General features: G+C 53.9%; 3 protein-coding genes across 3 annotated transcripts; 2 read left to right on the top strand and 1 right to left on the bottom strand.

Moving 5' to 3' along the window:
• Positions 1–2102: 2102 nt before the first annotated feature.
• LOC34617845 (probable malate:quinone oxidoreductase) lies at positions 2103–7545 on the top strand. Its single transcript, XM_026334340.1, has 12 exons — positions 2103–2294; positions 2892–3045; positions 3274–3507; positions 3919–4035; positions 4178–4256; positions 4480–4603; positions 4765–4923; positions 5353–5445; positions 5702–5820; positions 6358–6652; positions 6879–7011; positions 7382–7545. Exons 1-12 carry the CDS (start codon positions 2103–2105, stop codon positions 7543–7545), a joined length of 1863 nt encoding a protein of 620 aa, XP_026190125.1.
• A 4017-nt stretch (positions 7546–11562) lies between these two features.
• On the bottom strand, positions 11563–14472 carry LOC34617846 (glucose-6-phosphate isomerase, cytosolic). Its single transcript, XM_026334339.1, is given in 10 exon segments — positions 11563–11612; positions 11832–11867; positions 11870–11966; positions 12116–12202; positions 12503–12594; positions 12819–12994; positions 13128–13272; positions 13628–13814; positions 14059–14138; positions 14346–14472. Coding segments are annotated over 10 exon segments (1077 nt in total).
• Positions 14473–19203: 4731 nt separating this feature from the next.
• On the top strand, positions 19204–23192 carry LOC113146569 (transcription factor kayak-like; the record flags this gene model as incomplete). The annotated part of the gene is made up of 5 exons (XM_026334338.1): positions 19204–19458; positions 19580–21551; positions 21962–22029; positions 22456–22580; positions 23045–23192. Coding segments are annotated over 5 exons (2568 nt in total), but the record flags the coding sequence as incomplete, so codon positions are not given.

Genomic DNA, 23192 nt, shown 5'->3' with positions numbered 1-23192 from the left:
ATTTGCCGAGACCTCTATCTCCTGATGCCTGTGGGGCTCTGCGCGTCTACTGCAACGCCCTCGTCACGTTTGATCGGCGTTTCTCTCCCTCCGGCGTTGGCTTTGCCGTTCTGCAGTTGCATGCACTGCTGCCGCGTGTCCCACTTGCGGGTGCATTCGCTCTCAAATGCCTTGTCTGCGGTGTCAACAACAGCTTGTCGCCATGTGGCGCATCTTCATTCCGATACTTTTTGCTGCCGAGCGCCTCCCTAAATGAGACGCCTTCGGGTGCGTGTGCCGCCTTTGCCCGGTGGCCGTTTTTAAAATCCTGTGGCAGTAAAATCAAGCCGCTCGACGCTTGATTTGAGACGGAGCGTGCTGTGATTGCCTGCTGCTTGGTGCCCTGGACCTTGTTGAGTAGGGTGTAGGGAGGGGTGGAGGCGGGCCGAGTCGGTCTTTGTCGCTGCCCATGAAGCGGAGGGGGTGGGTAGGGAGGGAACAAGTGTGCGACAAGAGATCCGACGGAGGGTCTCTGAACCGCCATCAACCAGTGCAGGCGACCTCTAGAAAGTGCTGCTACAGATGCATCTGAGAAGAACCGACACAGCTGCGCAACGTACGCGGCCCCACGCCATCCGGAGCTCACGGGGAGACAGCGCCACTCAGAGAGAGGCAAAGGGGAACGGGTGGGGGTGACAGGGGGAAGCAAGAGGAAAGGCCTCTGTATTGCTGCATCTGACGTCTCTGTTGGGAAATCTGTAACTCTAGACCCTCACAAAATTCATAGAAAGTCGCGAAGTGGTCTTCTCAAAGATATTTCTCTTTGCCCTGCCTGTGGCCAACAGGGTTTCGACGTTACAGGGTGTACGAACAGCTAGGGTGCCCGTAGCTGCGTTCTACAAATTCCAAGGATACACAGTCAGTTGCACATGGCAACGTATAATGCGCGTGTACACAATCTTGCATCTTGGTGTATGGACCTGACACTGCTCTGCAATGAACGAGATAAGCGACGAGTCAAACCAAGCCATCCCCCATTCTTTCCTCATCTCCTAACATGTAGCTAGTTGAGCTGAGACTACCAAAGTACATAGCTCAGCCCGCTGTGCAGATCAACGCGCGCTTAGTGTCTTTTTGGAGGGGCCAGTCGGGGACAGGTTGCGAGCTGCGTTGTAAACCCCTCTCTCCGTACAGCCGAAAAGCTTCTTTAAATCAACAAGTGCTGAGGCTGAATCCTCTGCAGATGCACTTGTCCCTGACCCATAAGAGCGGCCCTCTTTAATGTAGATCGCCTGACTAGTAGTCCACGGCTGCGCTCTGGGCTGGAAAACTTCTGAAAGCTGCCGCAGGAAGGGGAATCGAGGTCGTCTGATGGAGTGTAGGACGCTCTCTTAGGCGAAATGTCTTATACTGGTGCAGGGTGACTTGAGGGAAGGGGCATATCCAGGCATGAACGACGGGGTTCCGCGATTGGTAGAGCAGAGGAATGCACGGCCCCTTTTTGTGAGGCGACACGCGAGGCCACATTGTGAGTGAACAAAGTGATAGACATCCAGAACAGCAGCAAGACCCACAGTTCTCATACACGCACCCTGGCAAACAAGCGGCAACGCATGCTCGGGTATCTCGTGAGAGTTTGACGAGGGTCACATAGTCATAGTGCGGAAAAACCCCCAATCCGTTAGTTTAATGCCGACTAGTCTTCTTGGGAGGGCAATCGCCTGGGAGCTGCTCTTAGCAGTGTTATCTCAGAATGATAGGCAACGCGGGGAACCCTGTCGTCTTGTTCTCATCTGAATGAGCCAGCAGCGCACAAGATAGGGACGGAGCAAGAGATCGAGCGAAGAGTGGCTGTTGAGGGAGCGCCTCGGACGGAGGAGGTGAGAGCGGAGGAAGTGTTCTGACATTGGATGTATCTACTGTAGGTGTATTCGGGAGAACGCCCCAAACCGTAGTCACCGATCTGCTAGGGAGCGCAGGCTGCAGCGGGATAAACTACACTTTGGTGCTCTCGTTCACCAGTTATACTTAGCTAGGCATTAGGAAAGAAATGACCATCTGGTTGAGCTGTTCGTATACTTTATTTGCTGCAAGGATCTTCTAGCGCGATACAACAAGACCAAATGCTATCTGGTTGTGCTCTGGTTGCCATGTGCAAGCTGTTGGAAATGCTTGGAATGCTCAGTGAAGGAAGCTACGCGCCCCCGAGCTGCCCCGCTCCTCTCATGTCCAAAGCTCAAGAGGCATGGGTAGGAGAAGGAGAAATCTCATCATTTGTAAAAAGAAACCGTATGCGACTTCGTGTCAAGTTTGAAGTGAGTCAGGAGTTGAGTGTCCCCGGACAGAGACCTTGAATGGAAAGTTGCAGAATCTACAACGGGGCATGCTGCGCACAGCAAGTGTTACCATATGAGAGTTTGATTTTTAGATACACCCATAGAGAGCCGAGGATTATGGTAGCTGTTGCTCTGTGTGCTCAGCTCTTGTCCGCTGTACCTCCAAACCAGTCCTGCCGCAAACAACTTTGCGAAAAGCGAACCCTGGGGCGCCGCTGGCGCAGAGGGGCAGATAGCTAGCTCCTGCCAGCTACAGGCCCTCAAGGCCTTCTCAATCTTAGCGCATGTAATGCTTGGAAATGTTCCAGTGGGAGTGTAGAAGTTCATACCCTATTGGTATGACCCTTGGAGCACACTGGTGCTCCGGGCTGTGTGCTAGTGCTAGGGAGAGTATAAGAGGCATCAGCTACTATATGAGGAAGTGTCCTCGAGGGAAGGAAGACAGTCCGTTCTATTTGCGTGTGTCATAACACTAGCTTTCTATTGCCCCTCACACATCACGAACCTTCGCACTGCTGCTGCATCTCTTTGAGCTTGTGTGGCCTTTTTTTCTCCCTGTGATTCGTAGAAATATAGACGGCATACGAAAAAAGTGGATTTTTCCTTCAATGCACAGTGTGCGTAAGATCTGCCCCTGCAGGTTCTGAGCACATTGCTATCGCTGGTTGGGGCTTACCTGCCGCTGGCAGCACTTGCATGCAGGACGGCAAAGGCATGTACAAAACGGACAGTACGGAAGCCTTGTGTTATGGGATGACGATTTGTTTTGGCTTTGTGTTTGTTGCCCCCAGCACCTTTGTTTAATTTGCGGTGTATATATACCTGAGTATACACACCCGAGCTGCGTGGACGCAGCAGCCAAGGGTTTGGGGGGTTGTTTAATTGTGGAATCTTTTTGTTCCTTTCTCCCCTCCCTTCGCGATGACACTTTTTGCGTCACGGACTGCGGGGGTGGCAGCTCGCTGCGCCCTATCCCTCCCCCGATTTTCATCGCCCTTCGCATGCAGATCTTTCGCGTCTGCCGCGTCGGGAGCTGGGGCGTCAGCAGCTCAGGCCGCCCCTCCAAAATCTTCACAGAGCCTTAGTGCCAAGGGGCAGGGGGCTTCCAGCGGTCGAGAGCCATACGATGTCTTCATCATTGGGGGAGGCGTCTCGGGCACGGCGCTTCTGTATGAGCTCGCAGCCTTCACGAGTGCGTGTCCTTCTTACGAACGGCCTAGGCCAAAAGGGGCAACCTAGAGTCAAACCAGTAACTCAGCTCTGCCGCTGTCGTGGTGCGGGGTTGATGAATCTGCGTCGAACAATGACGCTTGCACAGCGCAGGGAAAGTGGATGGGAGTGGGCATAGCTAGCGGCGTTCGCTGTGTAGCGCAACAAGGGGTTCAGGGTGTTGGCGCTTGTGAGTGGAGAGTCATGGCGGGGCTTTCTGTGAACGCTCTAGACGCTCATGGCTGCACTGTTTCGAGCAGCGAGGAAGTTGACAGGGGGCGTGCCTGCGTGGTTCAGGGGGGTAGGAAGGGAGTTTACGGGAGGCGCTTGCAGGCGGTGGAGTGTATGGATGTGTTTATACGTGTCTCCGTTCTTTTGCGGGGTGTGCGCGAAGATCTGAGGAGGCTCGGCCTCGTGGAACGGCGGTCAGCATTTGGCGTTGTGCAGTCAAACCCGAGAAACAACTCCCAGACGATCCACTGCGGAGACATAGAGACGAATTATACTCTGCGTGAGCTTTTTCTGGCATCCAGCGAAAGGGGCACGTGCTTGCGGGGGACTGATAACGTCGGTGAGCGGGGGCAGAGGGGTCGCTTGGAGGTTTTTTTTTTGTGAAGCAAGGGGGCTGCTGCTTGGTGTGTTTTGCCCTGCAGAAAAGGCCCGAGTGGTCAAGCGGCAGGCGGATATGCTTCGCAACTTCGCCACAAAACTGCCGCCTAGCGTCCGCGATAAGTCAGTCTCTTAGGCTTCCATGCCGTGGTTTCTAAAGTTCTCAGTTGCGCATGCAGTAAGCGTGCTGTCTGCCGGGGGGGGGGAAGGGGAAGCCCGCATGCGGCAGCGGCGCACACGGCGCGTGTTGCGTTTTTCTTCGTGCGCTGCTGTTGATTGGCATGAGGCTTGAAGGGCTCAACTAAGCCCGATGGCTGTTGTTGGAAGAGTGGCCGCTTTTTTTCAGGGTCGTCTTCCGCTTCCCAAAGATGGCCTTAGCAGTTGGTCCGGAGGAGTGCGATTTCATGGAGAAGCGTTTCAAGATTTTCCGAGAACTCTTCACTTCTCTGCAGCTCATCAACAAGCAGCAGGTGGGCATAGAAGAGGGCGACGCTCGCAGCCACTGCACGAAGGGGTTAAGGGGAAGGGGTTAGGCCTCTTGCGCCACACAGACTGGGAAGCCTTCGCGTCGAGGCGATGCAACACTGTTGTGGTGGGGTCGCTAACATCCCCTGCCGGCGTGTGTCTGCAGATTTGCGAAGTCGAACCCCGCGTTGGTCTGAGATCTTCTAATTTCGAGCGACCTGAGGAAGTTTGCGCCATGTATGTTCCCAACGAGTATACCGGCGTGGATTACGTGCACCTCGCGGAGGCCTTTGTTGAGCAGGCAAAGGCCCTTGGAAGCGACAAGGCAAGCGCAAGAGCAGAGCCATTGATGCACCTTAAATACATACATGTGCATACATTCAGCTTTACATGTACATCAGCATACACATACACAACTACAGATGCATTCGTACCCTCACATGCACACATACATACATGTACATACACACATACATACATGTGCATACACACATACATACATATACACACACACATACATACATATACACACACCCATGAGTAATTTGAATGGCTTTTAATAGTAGATATGTTGCTGTTCTCTCGCGAAAATGCGGCCGCGGGCTCGCTAGGGAGATTCAGCAGCACAGCAGAAGGGGAAGAATAGAGAAAGGGTGATTGTTTTAGGCATGGAATCTTCTGCATGGACGTTCGCTGTTCTTTCGTGGAGGTTTGCTTCGCTGTTTTTTTTCGCGTATCTGCGTTTGTGCTTTAGAAGATCGACCTTGGATTAAATACCGAGGTGCTGGAAATTCGGCGGGAGAGGGAGGATCTCTTTTCTATCCGCACGAACCGTGGAGTGAAGCAGGTAATTGGAGAGGAAGAGTCTCGAGATGCTTCCCCTTTTCCAACATCGCTCTTTCTACCCGCATCTGTACAACACCATGCGCGTTTCTATGTGCCGCACTTCTGTTTTCTCTGCTTGCGCTTCTTCTTCGCCCACTGGCAGCCCCCTCTCTGCCTTCCCACGGCGATTTTCTTACGGGCAATTTTGAAAGCACGCGACGTGCGTTGTCAGCCCTCTTATGCTGCCGTTGTGGATGTCTTGCTGTGACGCACTTCAGGCACGCTTCGTGGTGGTGAGTGCATGCGGGCACTCATTGCTATTTGCCCAACGCATGGGATACGGCTTGCAGTACTCCTGCTTGCCTATGGCCGGATCCTTCTACTTTACGGAGCGCATGTGCGTCAGTGCACTCTCTTCACTTTCCGCTAGTAATCATCTTTTTTCTACCTCTCTGTCTCGCTCTTTGTATATGTATATGTATATGTATATATATATTTATATACAGGTATACATATATACATATATATTCATAAATATATATGTAAATATATGTATGTATGCATATATATATTTATATGTGTATATATATTGGTATACGGATATGTATGCATGTACATTTCTCTATATACATCTCTCTTATGTAGAGCAGTCGAAATCCTGGCGTTTGTAACTCATTGTTGTGCCCGATCGCCATTTGCAATCATTTTACTGCCTCTCCCTTTGTAGCTCTGTCTGTATGTAGGCAAGGATGGGGTGTTTTGTATTTTACGGTCTTGTTTCTTCGCTGGGCTGTTTTTCCAAGGAAGTTTTTGCTCGTCTGTGCTCTATTCCTGCGCCTCCCATTCCAGTCCTACGCGTGCGCACTCGCCTCCAAAGCGAGCTTTCTTAGCGCGTGTGCTGTGGCCTTGGCATGGGTACTGCTCGCTGCCGCAGGCTCAACGGGAAGGTCTATACAGTGCAGGATTCTCGCCTGCCTTTCGCTGCCGTTCATGGAGATCCAGACGTAGTAGCGCAAGGACTTACCCGATTCGGCCCGACGGCGCTGCCACTGCCGCTCTTGGAACGGTTCAACATCTGCACCCTTCCAGATTTCTTGCGGGTCGTAAATCCCGATCTGAATCTCCTGAAGGTGTATATTGAGCTCTTAAACACGCGGCACATGCGGAATTACGTCTTGAGGAACTTCCTTTTTGAAGTGCCCGTGCTGAATCATCATCTCTTCGCCAAGGTAGGTGCTGTGCTTAGGCAGGGAGGTGGCCTAGCGACGAGGGGTGGCTCCACCAGCATGCCGTTGCGGGAGGCTTGTGGCAGCATTTTGAAATTTCTGCTGTCGCAAAAATTTCCTTCGAATACCTTCGTGATGCGCGCTGACGATTCTCTTGCTCGCCCCGTGGGATGCCCTTGAACCTCGACAACGCAGTTCAAAAACGGCCTCCTTCTTTTCTTGTGTTCAGGATGTGAGCAAAATCGTGCCTTCCATTAAGCCAGAAGACTTGAAGTACGCAAAGGGATTTGGAGGGGTGCGGCCTCAGCTCATCGACAAAGAGCAGAAGAAACTGCTCCTGGGAGAAGGGAAGATCATGACTGGTCAGTTGCTTAGACGTGTGCGTTGGGCATGGTGCGTGAATATGGCGGCGGCACTGGTGGGAATGGGTAGGGTTGGCATTCGGCGAGGGCGTTTCTTTTTTCTTGCAATCGATAGCATAATTGAGAAACAGTGCGTCGCCTGCGCGACTCATCCTCTTTTTTGAAAAAAAACTCTTGTGACGCGTGTTTCCACGGCTGCTGCATATAGTGCCCGTTAGCTTGACTCTGCCTTTTGATGGAAGGTGTGTGGACATCAGCTATGTGTTCGCATGGTCTTTGTGTATGTAGATATTGTTTGTGGCCAGTGTGTGTTGTTCTGTGTTTTCGCGCATTGGCGTGGCTGTATTTGTACATGCTTTTTACGCTGCAGGCGAAAATATAATTTTCAACATCACCCCTTCGCCGGGTGGCACCACTTGCTTGGGAACTGCGCAAACCGACTTGAAAGAAATCGTCAAGCAATTGGGGGCAGAGTTCAATGAAAAGGCATTTAATAAAACGCTTCTGGATGGAGAGTATCCCGTTGTTTACTAGGCCCTTTTCAGGTGAACACTGCCACTGGTCTAACCATCAGGCGTGCTGCAGTGTATGTGCACCTGAACTGGCGCTCGAACCCTCAAAGTAAAACAACTCATGACCCAAGTGACATTATTTCTTTCTCAATAGTTGAGTTGCCTAAGGCGCACTAAACGCATTGGCGATCAAGGTCCGCATGCTCAATGTACCTCATTGACTCACTCAAGGAGAGGGGCGTCTGCACCTCCGGTGAACGCCAGGCCCCAGTAGGGCATATGGCTTTGTGGAGGGCATGCCAGTAGGTGCGCTGCACCTTAACCAGGGCAATCACCCCATTGGCAGTCGCCTCCTTTTTCCTCTCCTGCACGTCAAAAGTCCCTGTTTCGCATGCATCCTTAGGAAGCGATTCGCTTGTTGACGCTGCAGATGCACTGACACGCTGAAAACTGTTTTCTCATAGTGTCTCAAAGGTTTTCTTTTGGGTGCGGTGCACCTTAACCAGGGCAATCACCCCATTGGCAGACGCCTCCTTTTTCCTCTCCTGCACGTCAAAAGTCCCTGTTTCGCATGCATCCTTAGGAAGCGATTCGCTTGTTGACGCTGTAGATGCACTGACACGCTGAAAACTGTTTTCTCATAGTGTCTCAAAGGTTTTCTTTTGGGTGCGGTGCACCTTAACCAGGGCAATCACCCCATTGGCAGACGCCTCCTCTTTCCTCTCCTGCACGTCAAAAGTCCCTGTTTCGCATGCATCCTTAGGAAGCGATTCGCTTGTTGACGCTGTAGATGCACTGACACGCTGATTGCTGCTCTCTCATGGCGTCTCGAGGGTTTTCTTTTGGGTGCGGGTTACGTGTTCCGCCCCTCCAAGCAAGCATCATCAGGTGCATGCACTGCCAACCAATTTCCCTGAGAGGCCCTTCCTTGTGGGAGAACGAGGGGCCGCAGTCGTCAGAAAGTCCTTGCACGGGCTGCAAGAGAATGCTGCACCCCTCGTGCCTCTGTCAGGCGCGCTGCCCTCCTTTTCGCAGTCTCATTTTAAACACGGAAGCAAGGCATCTGCTGGCTGCACCCTCTGTGGTGTGCACCCTGCGCGGGTTGCTTGGCGAGCTGCGCTCGAACGTGTGCAGGCGGCGGCACCGACCAAGGGAGTGTATCTCTGCAGCCATCTATGCCATGCCTCAAACTGCGTAGCTAGCAGAGACCCGCAAATTACGCTTGGGTGTAACTGCCTCTACACTTAGGGCCTGCCCATGGGCAGGCCCTAAGTGTAGAGGCAGCAGCGTATATACACGGCGCTCAGAAGTATCACACGAGCAAAAACGCTGCAATGACGCAGCAATGTAAGAATAGCCGTTGCGTTTACACACCTCACAAATGCGGTATGTCGTGGCAGACGTCGCTACCATCTTATTGGCAGCAGCGACGTTGCTGGGGGCGTAAAACATGTTGGCATACACGTGCAGCTCGGGCGTATGGAGGCAGGCGAGGGGCAGCTCTTTCCTGTCATTTGCCAAACTACAATGTTCTGTGGTTGTTGATGCAAAATAAAAGAAACTGTGCATGTACACAGTTTACGACGAGAGATAGTACTTGAGGAGTCGCTGCGTTGGGCAGCAAAGGCGGCTGACGTCCGGCCTGTGCACAAATTCACGCACCCGACACACATTCGCCAATGCGCCATTTAAAAATCGACATACTTGAAGCGATGTAAGTATTTCATGCATTGCAATTAACCCATGCTAATGCTATGGACAGAGGGCTATATACAGCCCCATTTGCAGTTGTCCACAAACAGCGACACATGCGCAGCGGGTCACACATTGTCCAGATATGGCTGTAGATACGTAGATATACAACTTCATCACTATTTACTTCTTGCAATATAAATACGCACTCTCCCACCCAGCGTTTTCCATAGCCCAGGTGCGTGAACACCTGGACTATCTGCAATTGTATACATGTATACATATGTGTATGTGTGTACATGCGAACGACTTCATCGCCTTCAACGTGCAGAAGGCTTGAGTGCCGCTGGAAAAATTTCCGATTCACAGAATGCTACAAAAACCCCTTTCTAACAGGCTTCAACATATCCTAACAGATTCTTCCACTCGAAAGAGGCCATAAACGGCAAAAACTCCCCCCTTACGCGAGGCGGCCCCTCACCAACGCAGGAAAGGATGCAGGCACTTGATTCAAGTCCTGGGTGCCTACAGATGTAGCGCTCATGCGTTCACGTATGTGTATGCATGCATATATGCTCATACATACACGTATACACTTTCACATCAGAATTCATGTGCCCAGAGGCGCAGCAACATGAGCCACAGCGGGTCGTTTATGGCATGTACACGTCCGGAGGTGCCCCTGAGGCGCTCGCAGCCATCCCCCACCCAAAATACACCGACACAACCACTGAGAACGCCACGTGAAAACGCACTGCTTGCCGTGACGTGCAGCACTCAGAACTTTGCGGATATCCTTCGCCAGCACCTTGCCTAACTCCACGCTGCAGTCCCCAAAAACATCACAAAAGGCAACATCAGCGCGGTGTTTACCCTCCCCCTCCCTTTCCCACACCCCCACACAAGCAGCGCAGCACCTGCAAGAAGGGACAGCAGCAACAGGAAAAGAAGAAAACGCAGCCTACGGAGGTCGCTCTCACCCCCACTGATCAAACGAATTAATGCCCCAGACGAAGCCCTCAGTCGCCACACGGTTCTCGTAGAGGGAAAGGAGCATCCCTAGATAGTAGGCGTTGCACTCGGGAACCAGTAATCTGCAGACAGCGAAGCACCTTGAGACGCCGCAGACGTTGCTCGTTTGCACAGTGCTGGGGGCGAGCGAATGCACAGAAATCTCTGGAGAAGCCAAAGACCGCATTTTGCTTCGAAGGACTCGCATAAGATTAGTCTTTCTTGACACACAGGGTCGAGGGCCTATTTCCACCAAACGTCTTGTGCGGAATAAGTTCCTGAGGAACGCCCTCTTGCTGAAGCTCTTCTTGTGTCTTCCCAAAGGCAAGCGCGTCCGGTTGGGCAAAGAAATTCGACATCAATTCGTCATGATTGGAAACCTCCTCATTCTGCACACACAGCACCAACTACCATCAAGCAAACAAATAACCTCGCGAAACCTTCTCCGCGTAAAGGGCCGAAAGCCAGAGCCGCTTAGAGGATATCCCCAAAGGAACCTTCCGAAGAAACAGACAGGCGCCTCCTCTCTGCCACGGGAAGCAAACCCAAAGCCCTTGAGTGTACTATGACTGCATGCGTATGGATGCATGTACGTGTATTTGCATGCACGTGTGTATGGATGGATGGATGGATGTTTGAGTGTTTGTACGCATGTGTATGTTTGTAACTGTGCGTCTGGGTGTCGGTGTGGGCAGGCGCCAGCGCTTTTTGGAGGTTTACCGGAAGGTTGATCGGGGTCTGGGACTTTTTGAAACCAATGAACTCGGCTGGAATAATTCGGCCCTGGTGTAGCAGCTGGTAGAAGCTGCGTGCATGCACACCAGGCCCCGGAAACGACAGGAATATTTGCGTTTCGCATCTCCAAAACAAAGATCCCCCTGTTTACGTCTCGGACCACTACCTGGAAAAAGCGGCCAGCTTCCCGCCACACGGATCTCTATTTCTCACGATTGGCACACACCTGTGTTGCCCGTTGGTTCCTGGTTCGCCAAAGTATATTTCGCCTGCTGGACCTGCGAGCGGCTTTCCCGACAAGTCAACGCCCTTGCCTGCAGCGGCCACCAACCATACCCTAAGTCGCGCGTTTGTTGGATGCGCCTGTTCCTCCGTGCGCTGCTGAGCATCAGTGATTCAGGGGTCGACGCGCGCAGGGTGGCATGCAAAGATTCCTTTTTGAGCTGCCCAGTCTCCAATGCATTCAGCAGTCTCAGGGCAAATAAAGGCGGGTCATGCTCAGTCTTCCGAGAGAAGAGAAAGCTACGCACAGAGAGCTGCTGGGGGAGGCGCAGAGCCTTCCTTGACTCTGGGGGACCCCTCCTAGCATAGGGGCGTACCGTTACTCTCCATGGTGAGCTGCTGAATATGGGCAGCGAATCGGTGCATGGCCTGAGGAGGAGAAAGCGAGCGCAGAAGAAGCAGAGGCCGTGTGAACACTAGGGAGGGCTGCGCTTGAAAGGACGGTCAGAACGCCCTCGAACAACGACTCTCCCGGTAAGATGCAGGCGAAACGCCAGTGTGCAAGGGGACATGCACGACTAGGACTAGTCAGGGTGTAGCGAAAAATATTCTCCCGGAGCGCCTTTATCGCGCAGCCTCGCTGGTCACCTGGCAGTAAGGCAATACAGCAACGCAGTTCAGCTGGAGGACGGAGGAGTTGTACACGGAGATAAGCCCGAGCAGCAAGGGCAAGTTCTTTTCGGGAGGCGCTTGCAGGAAGTGATTGTCCATGTCATGACAGCCCTGCAAATTAGCCGTCCAGCCGCAAGCTCCAAACCACCATGCAGAGGAACTCCAGAGAAAGAACCGCGCGAGGAGGGGACACAAAATGGAGCAAATGCTCGAGAAAACGGCAGGGGAGAGCGGTCCCGCGCTTGCTGTTTGCTCCTCACTTTCAAGATGCTTTCGACGACGTCGAACCCGAAATGAATCGCCAGTGGCAAAACGCCGACAGCAGAAGTCACAGAGAAGCGCCCTCCCTGAGCGAGCAACACCCCCAATCGAAGAAATGTCTAGAGGAAGCTCTCTTCATAACAGACACCGAAGCCAGTCTACAGCCCAGAACGCAAATCTGTTAGGCCCTACAGTAACGGCGAAGGGGCGTTAGTTGGCCCTCAGTCCTCCATCCTCGCTCAAAAAAGTGCCCCCCAAGCCACTCCCCCAATACAACACTAGATTTGCTGCCTCCGAAGCCTAGACCCCGAGTGCAAGAGGCTACTGGGGAAAATCGCGGGAACGCCTGTGCTTTCAAATTCAAACTAGCTCAAGGGCAGCCTCACAACCCAGTCCCAGAATCCAAACACCCTTTCTTCAGCAATCCCAAACTCGGAGCTGAGCTTCAAGTTGGTGCTGACAGCGCACAAGTGCTTCCCTGCGCGCAGCAGGGAGGACATGTTGGAGTCTCGCACGCACCCTTAGGGGTCGCCAATACACGAGGCGCGCAGACTGCCACTATTCTAGAGAGGCCTGTGCCTGCGAAGCCTCGCGTTACCTCCTACTTTCGCAGCCTCCTATTTTGAGACGCGACGGCGCAATCACGGGTTTTTCCTCAGTGTCGCTACAGTATGTGCCCCCCGGCCCGCCGCTCCAGCTTACCGAGCGCTTCCTCTTCCACGTGGATTCCCTCCCGCAGCCACTGCTTCAGCGCCCGTGCGTTCAGCATCGTTTCTGCAGTCGTGAAGGTCTTTGAGATGATGATCACCAGAGTTTCCTCGGGGCGAAGGCCGGCCGTCGCGCGGGATACGTCGATGGGATCAACGTTGGCTAGGAATCTGAGGAAGTACGTACACCTCGGAAAGCGTCCAGCACCCAAACGCTCAAGCCTCAATGCTCCCCAGCACAGCACAAGACAAACCCCTCAGCCGCAATGCGCAAGAGACCCCCAGGCTGCTCGCGCTTGCGGACCTGATAGTCCGCCCCTCCGACTGCTTAGCCGCAGAGGCGTCTGTCTTGAGGCTCTCCACGAGGAACTCGCTGCCCAGGTAACTGCCGCCAATGCCAACACAAATCGCATTCTTCAGAGGCTTGCCAGTCGCGCCCCTAAGAGTGCCTAAACAGAAAACCAGCGCACGTTCGTTGCTCGTAACCGTGAGGTGTAGGTGCACAGAGTGTTTCACATGCATTCGAATATGCATATATAGAGAGAGATGTAGAGAGGCACGCACAGCTCCGTGCAGATAAGTCCAGGAACCACGCATGAAATTCCAAGGACACCAATTCTGCTTTTTGCACTAACGGGGGAAGAGATTCAGAAATCAAGGGAGAAGCAGATTACTACACCATGTGCACATATATATGTATATATGCGCTGCAAGGTGAGAGCCTTGTGACTAGGTTCTGCAGGCTGTGTTGACGGCGGTTTCTGATTTAGGCACATTTTTTGAAGCGGGGCCTTCGAGACAGACCGTTCCTGATGCTGTCTGCAAACTCCTTGATGCGATGCAAGACTTTGTGAACCTCGGCGACGACATCTTCTCCCCCCACTCGAAGCGTCTGGCCCTTGGGTGCTCGCAAAGCGAAGTGCAACACACTGCGGCCCTCTGTTGTGTTGATTTTCTCTCCCGCAGCCATGGCCTTTGCTTGCTCCAAGACCTAGACGCCAACGCACGCGCTCACACTGCAACATACGTCGCAAGTGATACACGGATAGGAGGGGGGAGGGGGAGGGGCGCTGACCCCTTTGCAACAGTCACACAGCACACGCCGGCACCACACGACCCCAGCACGCCGCGGGTAGCATAGGGGCCTGTTCGACATGTTATACGCAGGCAGGCATGCATAGAAAACACAAGCAGGCAGTTGCCCTGTGAAGCTCGTGAGGCCTTAATGTTCGTACTCGGCGCTCCCTGGATAGTTCCAACAGAGCATCGAGGCCTTGCTGATCAATGAGCTGTCTGCTGAAGTCCATGCAGATGCCTGCACACAAACCCCAAGCCGCGTGGACGTACACCTGAGACACTGGGCGCGCTGCGAGCGTGGAAATTCATGGTGGTAACGCGGCACATTTCGTCTACTAGCTTCAGGCTCGAGCGATTTGAGCCCTTGAGTTTCTGGCGGCGATGAAAGCCTCTGCCACAAAGCCCTGGCTTTCAAGGCCTGGTGTGGCTTTTAGAGAAGTCATACCGTTAAATTCTCTGAACATGCGATCATTTCTGGCTTCGTCCTTGAGCAATTCCCTGAGATTGTGCTTCAGACCTTTTTGCTGCTTTAGCAGCCCACAGGCTCTGGAAAAAAGGAACTCGGAAGACATCTTTAGTGAAGATCGTGGACTCTAAACCCTTAACGTACACGTATCAGAACACTAATGTGTGCAGCAGCACGTGCGTCAAGATGAATCAAAGGAATAAATAGCAGCGTAAAAGCAATCGTGTAGGGTGCTGATAGAAGCAGGAGCACCAACAGGAGCACCAGCAGCAGACGCTGGCTGCACCTTCCAGGGTCGAGGGACCCCATGTGTAGGACTACCGTAACGCTTTGCCACGCGTGTGCATACGAAATCAATTCTTTTGCTTCATCCATTCAAAATTTTGGTACACTGACTCTGCTCTACCATCTGTCGTTCGGTATTTTTGCATTTTCGCACGTGTTCCTCCTGCTGGCAAGTAAAGGCTGCCTATTAATGGTGTCTCGCCTCTGGCTGGTACGCACCAAAAATCGGTGGCTGGCTACTAAATACACGAATCAAGCTGAACCAAAACTGTTTGCTTCTTATCTTAGCCTATTTCATGCTATGGAGAGGCATGAACCATTGCGCATCTGGCAGTACAAGCGCCGCTCAAACCTGAGTGCTTCGATTCCGCGATAGTCGGGGAGGCACAAAAGACAAACGAGGTGTACACACACCGAAAAAGGAAGTAGAAGAGATGCCAGAAGTTGGGTATCTCAACGGTGCTGGCCCTCAAGAATGCATGTTGAGAACACAACCGACCTCTTTTGCAGCTTATCATAAGGGACTACTGCAGAATAGACTGCCCCTATGCAAACAAGCGCGTGAAGGTTCAAGGCACCACCCTTCTGTTCATGTTGAGCGTCATACATCTCTTGCAATGCTGGCTAGCCGCAGCCCGCTCTGTGCGTGCCCTCCTCCCCTTCCCCGCCCCCGATCTAACGAATACAACAACTCTTAGGGTAGCGAACAAAGCTACGCGTGAGCCCTTTGCAAACACTAGTTACATTTATCTGAGAGCCAGCAAGGAAACGCCTACTTGGTTTGTCGGTCTGATCACTTTCTAATTACACTTCACTTGTAGCTCCATATACGAACATGCAACGTTAGGTAAGTATGTGCTGGGCGGTAAGTCCACCCAGATGTGAATTCTTAGGTTGCATGAAGAGTGCAGCTACGCGCACCCTGGCTGACCATCTCTTCTCATGCCAAAAAATTTGAGAGGCGCAGGCAGGTGAAGAAAAAAGTCTTTTATAAGGAACATTTGATAAGTTTTATCAAGTTTTATTTATCTTTGGAGCTAGGTGCCTTCCAACGGAGGCTTTTGATGAAGCGTTTTGCACCTGCTGCCCTGCAGCGTGCTCGTGTTTACTCCAGTGGAGCTGTTTCTGCAGCCACACTGAGGATTTCTCAAGCTGGTTTGACTCTGTAATCACAGGGAGGGCCAAAAGTACTCGCCAGCTGAACTAAAGAGTTAGTGCCTGGAGTCCATATAGCCATGCCCTTCCGTGACTTAGTGAGGCACTGCTCTTCTTCTTATGTGTTAATTAGCTTTTCTTCCTTAGTGCATCACCTTTCTCCCACCGAGTATTTTGAGGCTCAGTCTCTTTCTCATCAACGTTACAGCCAGGAGCATAAGTTAACGTAGGAGGGAGCGTCTCCGTGTGATCCGATAAGGGCTCAGCCAGTGCCCCATCTGCACTAAAAGTCTTGTGTGAAATCCGTTGGCTGCTTTCGTCTCTTCAGATTTCCTGTACACGCTCTCCTTTCAACCTGTGGCTTTCCTGCTGTCTGTTTTGCATTTTCACTCCTTTTGCGGCCTTCTGCCAACCATCTACTATATCTGGTTGTAGTCTCGGAGTCTTTAGCAGCTAGGCTAAGCGCTGCTGCACCCTCGTAGCACTTCGTGCATTCACAGCTAGTCGCACATAGCATCTCGTCCGCATGCACAAAATAGTCTGTCTTACTGCAATCAGCTGGCGCTTCTCTGCAAGAAACAAGATGTATGCAAAAAAAAAAGGAAGCCAACCAGGAATCACACGCGAAAAGGAGCCCATAGTGACTCAAACTCCCAGCGTTCTGTTCTTGAGCCAGTTGCGGTACCGTTGCGTCATAAGCCCTGGAGAGACGAGTGTGTTTTCCATAGCCAGTGTAGTCAAATGTGCCTAGGTGTAGCTTGGGTCGTTACAAGGTGCAAACGTCCCAGAAGTATGGCTGCACCCCATCAGTACAGCTGGAAGACGCAGAAATAATGAAGGTGCCAATTGTGAACCGGGCGTTAGGCCAGTTTTTCCGTGTACCAGTGTGTTTGTAGGCAATGCCTGCAGCCTCGCAGGTGTATGCGGAGGGACTATGGGGACTCAGCTGGGGTGCTTGGCATAGCGCGAAGCGAGCAAAACAATATTGCTGGCGATTTCGTGTTTTGTTCAAGGATTAATGCCTCTTTATCGAAAAATTCTACTCTGTGTTCGAGGATGGGCCCTGTAGCTTGTCTGCCTCTCTTTGCACGGACGTCCTCCCTCCTGTTCAATTAGCCATATATACAAGTGAAAGGAAATAACGGAACTAGCAGGAGAAGTGACAGTAGTCACTCTCCGTAGGCGGCCGAGGCGTACGTACCATTCAGTTCAGCGGTCCACACCGGTGGTGCACCTTGCACCCTTTCATCCCAAACTATTGCTCTCTTGAATGCAGGCATCCGGGGTGACCAGATTTTTTGAAATAACAAATGTAAGATATTCTAAAGGAAATAGGGAGCAAATAAGAAGCGCCACTCTGTTTTGGTGGCATTGCCGTTGCTGTCGCCGCTGGTGCTAATGCTGCTGGTGTGGATGCTGGTGACAACGTTCCGGTGACCCTGTAGACCCTCCCTCTGCCAATGCGCATGCGTCTGCATCACTACAGATCACATTTTTATTTTAGGGCTTTTGCTGTGCTGGGTGCACTTGAAAGAGATCGTCTATCGGATAAGAAGTCCTTTTAAGGCCCGAACCCTGGTCTGTGGTACCGCACAAGACACAGAGGGAAGGGGCAAACCACACCAGCTGCAGGGCTCTCTCAGCTGTACATACAGCTCAGGTTTTTGACCTGACAGGTAGAGAACCCTCTAGGAAGGCGAATCGTGAGTGTTTATCGCAAAAGTTTCGCGTTGCCCGCCCTTTCTGATCACGAGGTCCTTGTCTTCTTTCCCCTTCGTTTTATGCGGGGTCTATGCCCTCCCCGCTCATGTAGGCCACATAGGACCGCGTTGAACAGTACCACGGGCGCTGCAGCCCCTGCAGCAGCATGCAGCAGCAACGGCCGACCCTGTGGCCGCCAAATCAGGCTTCTACGGGGTTAGGGGCAGTCCCCAGCTGGCATGGGACAGAGGCCCCTGCCCCCAAGGGGGCCTCTGCTCCCCCTTGGGTGTCATCGCAGTGTTGGTGGGGGCCTTCCTCTGAGAAGGCCTCCACTTATTATGCCCAGGACCCTCAGAAGGCTATGCCTTTTCCTGCTCGTGTTGCTCCTTCTACTGCTGCGCAAAGCGCCTGCAGCACGAGGCACTCCCAACAAAGGGCCTGCCAGGCAAGGCCTTGCGGCGTCCCCAGGGCAGGGAGGGAGGCCCTCAGCTAAAAGGGGCCCCCAGGGGATCGTGCCCCTAGACGCGTCACTAGACGCGTCACTAGATTTGCCGCTAGACCAGCGGGAGCCGCAGCTCCGGGAGCAGTCCTCAGCCGCTCTCTTGCGAGGAGAGCGGAGAGTCTACGGGGAACGAGATCACGAGACGCCTCAACCTGCCGCGGGAGCTGCAGGCACGGCAGCAAGTAAAGGCAGGCGGCCACACAGGCAGCGCCGCGATGGGGTTGCCGATTTGCATGCGTCACAGATCGTAGACAGAGCACCTGGGGAGCCTCCTAGTGGAGGTGCGCCTAAGATTTTCTTCCAGGAGGGGCCCCCACCGAAGCCCACGCTCTCGGGCCTTGGGGCCCCCGGAGACCCTCGCGGGGTTTCTACTGAGCGCCTAAGAGCAGTGGTTCAAACATACGCGTTGGAAACTCCTCTGTCAGCTTTAGGAGCGCCTCGCAGTGCCCGCGCTGCCTCTACGATTGCAGTGCCTTTGGGCATGCCTATAGAGACTGACGAGGAGGGAAGCCTCGATGCTGCGCAGGAGGAGGGGGAAAACGCTGGCGAAGAGCGTCTCGACGGTTTGGGGGTTGCCATCGAGGATCTACAGCTCAGCCTCAGGCGTATCGAGGCGAGGGTGCCCCCGGGAGGCTCTGCCACAGTCGCACTGCGCGTGATGGCGGGGGCCCCCGTGAAACTCTCGGTACGGCTGTTAACAGACTGGAAGCAGACAGCCGCTACTCTCAAGGAGGCGACGATGACTGCCGCTGGAGGACACCTGCAGAAGCCGCAGCAGAAGGCGGAGTTGTCGAGGCGAGAAGAGCGAAACGGGGAAAAAGACGTGCGGGAAAAGACTTCTCTGACACTGCCCTTCTTCGAGGGGCCTGTGGAATTCACCGCCTCCCCGATCTCATCGATCAGGCAACGGCTGGGGCCCCTGGAGCTCGACGAGGGACAGAGTCCGAGGCGTAGGCTGCAGCAGCAGCAGCAGCAGCAGCAACAACAGCAGCAGCAAAAGAAGCAGCGGGAGGCGCATCTTTTGCGGCTTACACTGTCTGAGGTGCTCAATGCAGAATCAATCGCAGCAGGAGCAGCAGCTTCCGCTGCAGTGCAGCAGCGTGTGGATGCTTCTGTAGCTGCAGAGCTGGGGGCAGCAATGGGGGTAGAGGCGATTGCGCGCACGCGCCGGAGGCCCCACACAGAGAGGCGAGGGCAACAGCAGCATCAGCAGCAGCAGCAGCGGCAGCAGCAGCAGCAACAGCAACGGCAGCAGCAGCAGCAACAGCAACGGCAGCAGCAGCAACAACGGCAGCAGCAGCAGCAGCAACAACGGCAGCAGCAGCAACAGCAACAGCGGCAGCAGCAACAACGGCAGCAGCAACAGCATCATCAGCAACAACAACAGAGTCATCAGCAGCAGCAGCAAAATCATCAGCAGCAGCAGCAACAAATGCAAGTGGGGCGAAAGTTCTCAAGGATCTTGCAGCAGTTGCCAGTTCGCGACGCAAAGGCCGATGCTCCAGAGGCCATAGCATGGGAGGCCCCTCCTCTCGGGTTTGGCGAGTCTCTGCACCCTAATGGGGTACAGCAGCAACAACAACAGCAAAGGCAACAACAGCACCAGCAGCAGCAAAGTCATCAGCAGCAGCAGCAAAGTCATCAGCAGCAAGAGGAGAGGCGGCGGCAAGGCCAAGCGCGACAGCAGCTGCAGGATGAGGAACTGAGTGTTGCGTTTGATGATGTTGATGAGGAGGAGGGGGCGGAGCAGCAGGGGCAGCGGGTAGTCGTAGTAGATATTGCGGCCTTCAGCTCTAAGGAAGTTTACCCCGATAGAGTTCTTGTGGGGTGGCGTTGCAATCATGAGGAAAGGCGGGAGCTGAGGAGGCAAGCGAATATGCGCTTGCTTGGAGGGGTGTCTCCCCTCCCCGCGACTGCGGAGGTCTCTGCACCTACGGGTTTAAGGAGATCCAGTGAGAGCGAAGACAGCAGCGAAGACAGCAGCGAAGACAGCAGCCAGAGCATTGGCGCGACGACGCTCTCTGGCGAGGAGGTGCCTTCAACAGTCCCCCTGCCTTACATCCCCCCGGAGATCTCTCTGGACCCTGCGATGTTTGCCGCCGCGACAAAAGATGCAGCCGCAGCAGCCCACGCCGCGAGGCCTTCCCCCGGGAAGGCGCTGGAGGGGGTCCTTAACGGCGCTTTGACGAGGCTGGATGGGGGGATGCATGCGGCGAGGCGATTGTCGGGGGGCGTCTCGGAGAAGGCAGCGCACGACGATCCTCGGCTTGCTGGTGGGAGCGACACTGAGCAGCTGGCCTACACCGAAGGTGGCAGCGTCAGCAGGCGTAGACTGCAGGTTTTGTTGGAAGCAGCGAACACCTCTGGGGCTGTCGTGGAAGAGGTTCGCCACATTTACAGCAGAGCGCTGCCGGGGAAGCCCATGCGGGAGAGTTCCCCGCCGGCGAGGGCCTCCTTTGGGGGCCCCCCCCCTCACTCCGAAGAGGTGACTCTGGTGGACGCTCAGGCATTTGCCGCCGCTGCGGCTGCTGCGGACAGCGCCACTTCCCGTCGCATGCAGAAGCTGGCAAGGACTACCAACAAAGGAGAGGAAGGGGGAAAAGAGCAGTGGAAAAGCGAGAGCCTCCCCCTTCCGCCTAAAAGCCGCTCAGCAGCGCCCGCTTCGCTTCTTGAGTCGGATGACCTCTGCGGGGTTGACCTCCTCACGCTGCACTTCCGCAGCAGCAACAGCAGCAGTAACAACAGCAGCAGTAGCAACAGCAGCAGTAGCAACAGCAGCAGTAGCAGTAACAGCAGTAGCAACAACGGCAGCCGAGAGAGGGATTTATCCTCTTTGAGGGCCTTTTTGCTGCAGTTTCTTGGATCGGCATACGGCAGAGACATCCTCTTCGTTGCACCGGATGCCCCCATAAGGGCACAGAGGGATGCAGCGGAGAGTGTGGGGCAGCAGGCCCCTGCAGACCAAAGTCTCCGCAAGGCGGCAGCGGGGATCGGCATGGAGGAGACAGTGTCTCGAGTCTCTGCAGCTGCTGCAGGAGAGCCCCTTGAGGCGTCCAGCTCTCAGCTGCTTCAGCGGAACGCGACACAAGGTCCCCGTTCGTCGGTGGCGGCAGCCTCCCCGCTGGGGGCCCCCAACGATCCGCTGTTTGGCCTGCAGTGGGGTTTGGGGGCCTCCTTGCCTCGCGGGGGGCCCCTGGCTGCGGCGTGCGAAGCGGGCAATGCAGCGGCTCTTCTGGGGGACGCCTGGGGTTCTCAGTGGCTAATGAGAAATGATCAAGCGAGAGCGCAACTGCTTAAGGTCAGAGACCTCTGCCAAGGCGTTAGCAGAGACATCGACAGCAGCAGCAGCAGCAGCAGCAGCAGCAGCAGCCCCTTGATTGCTGTGGAGCGGGGCAGCGCCAACAACGGCGGGGCCCCCCCTCTCAAACAGCCGCACGGATCAGCACATGTGGATCGGGGTATCGACATGTTAAGAACATGGGAATGGGGAGCCTTGGAGCAAACTAAAGACACAGCCGTGCCGGTGGCCGTTGTTGACACAGGCAAGAGGCAGAGACTCACACATAGATGCATGTGCACATAGAGGCATGCATCTATGTGTCTCACTTCTTTCTATCCCTCCTCCTTTTCTTTCCGTGTCGTGTTGCCCTCGCCGTGCATGCCTTCAAGGAGGCGCCTTTGGGTGGTGCTGTTTTCCGAAAGAAGTAGTCGACGTCTGTCCCTCGCATATCTTCTCTCTCTGAAAACAGACATGCGTGCCTTGCTTCTGCCTTCCTTTGTGGTTCTCCTGCGCATCTTTGTGGGGCTGCGTGCGCTGTATTGCGGCCTTCTTTGCGATGAAGGCTTTCTTGGGGCTTGTCTGTAGTGGCCTCCTCATCTATTGTGCATCCACCCTGCCGCCAAAGCTTGCGGGCATCCCCTGCGTCTACCTTGCTCTGCTGTGCTGTGCTAGGTGTGAATTATCTGCATCCCGAGCTGTTTCCATCGATGTGGCTAAATCTCAAGGAGGTGTACGGGCAGGTGAGTCGCTCTAGCGTCTGTCTGTCTGTCTTGCAAAGCAGAGCGTTGCAGTGACTTGCAGTGCAAACGAGGGGGGCCTACAGAGCACGGCACGGCAAAGAGACCAGCAGCAGACTGCAGGCTGAGGGAGACAGACGAAAACAGGGAGAAGGCGATAGAGGGGCTGGTGCCAGCGCCTTTTCTCCCGCTGTACAAACAAAATAGGGGCAGAGACGCCTGTTACACTGGCCAAAACAGGGGGCCCACTGATGAGAGATAACAGACAGGGCCTCTCCTTCCCCTTTCAGGCCCCTCTCTCCCTCTAGTGCCTTACGCAGAGACAGACAGGCGAACTGACACACAGAGGTAGCGCTAAGGGAAACCTGATCAATCTGCAGTCGAATGCAGCATACGCTTGCAAAATTCTGCGCTGCATGGGCGTCCCAGACGAATGTAGATGACGATGGCAACGGATTTGTAGATGACGTCTTTGGCTGGAACTTTCTTGCAAATAACAACAACCCCATGGATGACAATGGACATGGCTCTCATGTTGCAGGTATATATATATGGTATATGATATATGTGTAATGATAAATCAATTTTTCGTATTACGCAGTAGGATTTACTTTCCGGTCAAGGACTGCTTGCTGCTCATTGTGGAGTGTATGTACACTTGCTGCATCCACTAGACCGTCTCCCGTGCCTACATCTTCCTCGCAGATCTTGTGTTGCTCATGGTGAAACCTAACGTTTCACGTCAAAAAAGCGCAAGCTTCTTTGTTCTGCACTCCCACGTTTCCTGTCTAACCCCCTCCTTTGTGCAGCTCCTCCATGAACAAACACCCAGCAAGCACGGCATCCATAGGAGTCCTTTTATTGTAATATAGCTGTATGCGTCTGCCCATTCACACCGACTCTTAGTCATCTTCATTGTTTCTGCCGTGCTCTGCCTCCCCCCTTCCCCCGTGCGGTATTGGCCTGTAGGAATCATAGCGGCTCAGAGAAATAATAGAGAAGGCGTTACGGGGATAAGCCACCACTCACGTTTGATGGCCCTCAAAATTCTTGACGCCTCTGGTGAAGGTGACGTCTCTCACGCAATTCCAGCAATCAAATATGCAACCGATAACGGCGCCAGGGTCATTACAAACTCTTGGGGAGGTGTTAGTGGTGAGCCGTAG

This window comes from Cyclospora cayetanensis, unplaced genomic scaffold (genome assembly GCF_002999335.1).
Source record: "Cyclospora cayetanensis isolate NF1_C8 unplaced genomic scaffold, CcayRef3 CcayRef3_contig_4, whole genome shotgun sequence".
NCBI lineage: Eukaryota > Apicomplexa > Conoidasida > Eucoccidiorida > Eimeriidae > Cyclospora > Cyclospora cayetanensis.
The sequence above is the reverse complement of the archived record's forward strand: the minus strand, read 5'-3'. Positions and strand labels throughout refer to the sequence as shown.